The 3,390-nt window shown below is 33.2% G+C and overlaps 1 protein-coding gene across 1 annotated transcript; it reads right to left on the minus strand.

Moving 5' to 3' along the window:
* Positions 1–881: 881 nt before the first annotated feature.
* Positions 882–2,961, minus strand: LOC120072185 (HSP20-like chaperones superfamily protein). Its single transcript, XM_039024596.2, has 3 exons — positions 2,782–2,961; positions 2,417–2,697; positions 882–1,425 (listed from the first exon to the last, which is right to left on the minus strand). Exons 2-3 carry the CDS (start codon positions 2,639–2,641, stop codon positions 1,168–1,170), a joined length of 483 nt encoding a protein of 160 aa, XP_038880524.1. The 5' UTR covers positions 2,642–2,697; positions 2,782–2,961; the 3' UTR covers positions 882–1,167.
* Between the last annotated feature and the right edge of the window lie 429 nt (positions 2,962–3,390).

Below are 3,390 nucleotides of genomic sequence, written 5' to 3' on the forward strand. Positions count from 1 at the left end.
AATTCAGTTTAGTCAGTTTTCTAAAATGTAATTCTCTTTTAGTCATTTGTCCGATCACCGTAAAATCTTGTTATATAGTTACTAGAGATGCTAAAAAAATCGATGACTTAAAAAAAATCGATCAACTCAATTCGACCGGTTAAAATAAATGAAAATTTTATGAGTTAGATTAATTTATGAATTCCCTTAAAATAATCTAAATGAACTCAGAACTCATTATTTACTTCTATATAATACAACTATATATTTGAATATTTATATTAATTTTATTTAATTTCATTATTCTTTTTGTTTATATAAAAATAATTCAATTAAATTTTTACATATTGATATTTTAATTCATTTTAGAATAGAGATTCGAAATTTGATTATTTTTTAATAAAAGTTATTTGGTGATAGAAATTTACAACCCATCAATTAGATTGATTCTATGAGTACTTCAATCCAACCTAACCCAATTCCCAAATCTCCTTAATGGCTACAAAATAATACATATAATGAAGAACGTATAAACGCTTTGAAGTATTTACAATTTTAAGAGAAATCGACCATTTTGACATCTTTAGAAGAGAGATTTACTTTGGAAGAAGACAGACCACTTTCAAAAACTTTGCTTTACAGATCAGTAAAAATGATGCAAGCATAAAAAAGAACTCTTGAGACATTTTTAATAGTCCGTGTTTGAATCTCCTATTATTATAATTGTAATCTAGTTAAGTGAAAAAGGATCTTTCATTTAATATCAATGTTGTACTTTAGTTCTTTTTTTGAATGAAAAATTTCATAAATTTAAAACACTCCCAAATCTTGTGCTTTCTTTTTAGAATGTATGCTTTAATCCTTCCATCTAGTTAGTTAGATTCGATTATGGATCTTAAAGATAGAAATAATCTCTCTTTCCTCATCGACCTTTTAAGAAAATTCATGTACACTATCATTTTCTGACGAACACTATCTTGGAATGACACAATCATCCTGATGAACTAAACTAAAAGTACTCTTTTTAACTCTTTCAAGTTCCATTGGCAGAAGAGACGAGGAGGAAAAATTACAACACCCCATCCAGTTCATTATACAAAATGCCCACCATGACCAAAAAACTAAGTAACATACAACGTCCTTACTTCCTGCTCAACACCAGTGGCTGCGATGGGGAAATTGTGAGCTTCAGGCGATTGTGACCTGCACCGTTTTGGGCTTTGGAGGTGGAGGCAGCTTCCGCACAACCACCATCAACACTCCACTCTCGCACTTGGCAGAAATGGCCGACGAATCCGCATCTTCTGGCAGCCTGAACTTCCTCATCGTCTTCTGTGGTGCCTTCCTCTCAAGCCTCAGATATTTGCACCCTTCTTCCTCACCATCCTCCCTCTTCCTCTTCCCTCCACTCCGAATCACTAGTGTGTTTTCCTCTTCCACCGTCACCTGTGATCAAAACCATTTTTTCATCACCAACCTCCTTACAACTCAAATACACAGTTGCACAACCTATAGAACACATCCTGGTCCTTCATCACCAACCCAAGTTAAGGAAAAACATCCTACTTCAACTTTATGGTTTTCCTCTCATTCACTGTCATTCACATCAATGTTATCATTTAGGGAGTGTTTGAGACATTGAATTAGTTATTATAACGGGTAATCAATAATAACTGTAGTCCAGACTACTTTAGTTTAGATTCTAATAGTCTTGTTTAGATCTAGATTGTTTTAATCTATGTAGAAAATAGTAAACAAAGAAACGAATAATAAATAAACAATGTAAAATTCGAAATGGTAGTTAATTATATGTCATAATGGTTCAAACCATTAACTATTAACTATTTATAATTAAAACCCCTTAAGAAGAGACCTTTGCAGTGATTCTAAAAATAAATTCATATCATTGTGGAGATATGAAGAAGTCATATCTACATTACTTAGGAAGCATGTAGCCTCTCTCCACACTAACGAAGTGAATATGAAGGGAAGGGAAGAAGTATTTGTATGTACTTTGTGCAAGAGATCCCATTCATTAAATAAACATTATAACATGAAAGGGAGAACAAAGGTTTTATGAATATACATTCAAATGCTAATCTCAACTAACTAAAATTAGAGGGAGTGTATATATATATATATATTCTTTTGAAAAATGTTCTTACAAAACCTCACATCTCTTGTTCCTCAACACATATCATCTAAAGATGTTTTGCTTCTTTCACAATTCCACGCAAACACCTAATTATATCCCAATTCAGATTCAAATAAATAATTAAACTATTCTGTAATTAACCATCTCAACCAGTCTCACTCGATCAGATCATGAAAAATTCAGAGCAATCAAGGCAGTAATACATAAAATGTCTAGTTCAGCTACCCTAAAACCAGATGAATTTCAGCTTTCAATTCAAACAAATATGAAGTAGAAGATTACCTGAACGTCAGATTTGGAGAGGCCAGGGAGGTCCATATAGAAAATGTATTCGGTGGGAGTGTCCAAGATATCAGTTGGAATGGTGGAGATGGATTTTGGGTCACGAGCATCATGAGCACCGGAACTGAACACAAATTTCTCAAGAGTTTCAGGGAAAGGGAAGAGGGTGCTCACGGCCTGTACCAAATGGCCGTTGGATGAATTCGAATCGGCGACCCTGCTCATATTGTTACCTCAAATGATTCCAAAGCAACACAACACAACACAACACTGATATTACCCTGGAAATATCAGAATCAAAACACATTATTCTCGATTAACATGAAACAAACAGAAGCAGATTTGAATGGAAGAAAGGCATATACCTGTGAGTGTGAGAGATAGAAACTTGAAGAGAAGCAAAATTGGGCGTAGAATGGAAAAATCCGTGTAGAAAGAGAGGTTGGAGATGAATTTAAAAAGAAGAGCAACGAAAATTCGAGAGGGTGTTTGAGAATGCAATGGAAGCGTCTGGAAAAATCCTCTTCGTTCACACGTCTTCTCCTGCTTACACGTGTTCTACCAGCGTCAACTGTGTTTTTATATATATAATACTCCTTCTTAACTTTATCTTATGTTAACAAATACCTCTACTTTTTTAAGTTATGATTTAAATCTCTCAAAAATTATCATTAAGAATAGAAGATTAGAGGCCATGGAGGTTTGGTTTTACATCTGCCTTAGAGCTCAAACCTCTAAGTTGAACGTATTAAATCATAACATTTATTCAAACTAGTGTTAAACTTAAAACATAATCCAACATTAACATTAATCAATTTCCAGCCTAGAATCAATGAACAAAATGTTGATACCATTTGATATTCTTGTATATTTATAGTTTCATTTGAATCCTTACTAAGTGGAGAGTTGGACAATAATCGTTAAATAATGAAGGGATATTGTGATTAGGTTGTTGCATATTGAATCTATATAAA

Source organism: Benincasa hispida, chromosome 1, assembly GCF_027475165.1.
Source record: "Benincasa hispida cultivar pf3 chromosome 1, pf3_genome.v1.1, whole genome shotgun sequence".
Taxonomy (NCBI): domain Eukaryota; kingdom Viridiplantae; phylum Streptophyta; class Magnoliopsida; order Cucurbitales; family Cucurbitaceae; genus Benincasa; species Benincasa hispida.

What these genes read in the sequence shown, in the direction of transcription:
- LOC120072185 (XM_039024596.2), bottom strand. Translation starts at nt 2,641, where the DNA reads ATGAGCAGGGTCGCCGATTCGAATTCATCCAACGGCCATTTGGTACAG. An exon ending in TCTCCAAATCTGACGTTCAG is followed by an intron (nt 1,426 to 2,416) that starts GTAATCTTCTAC and finishes TTTTGATCACAG; the next exon opens with GTGACGGTGGAAGAGGAAAA.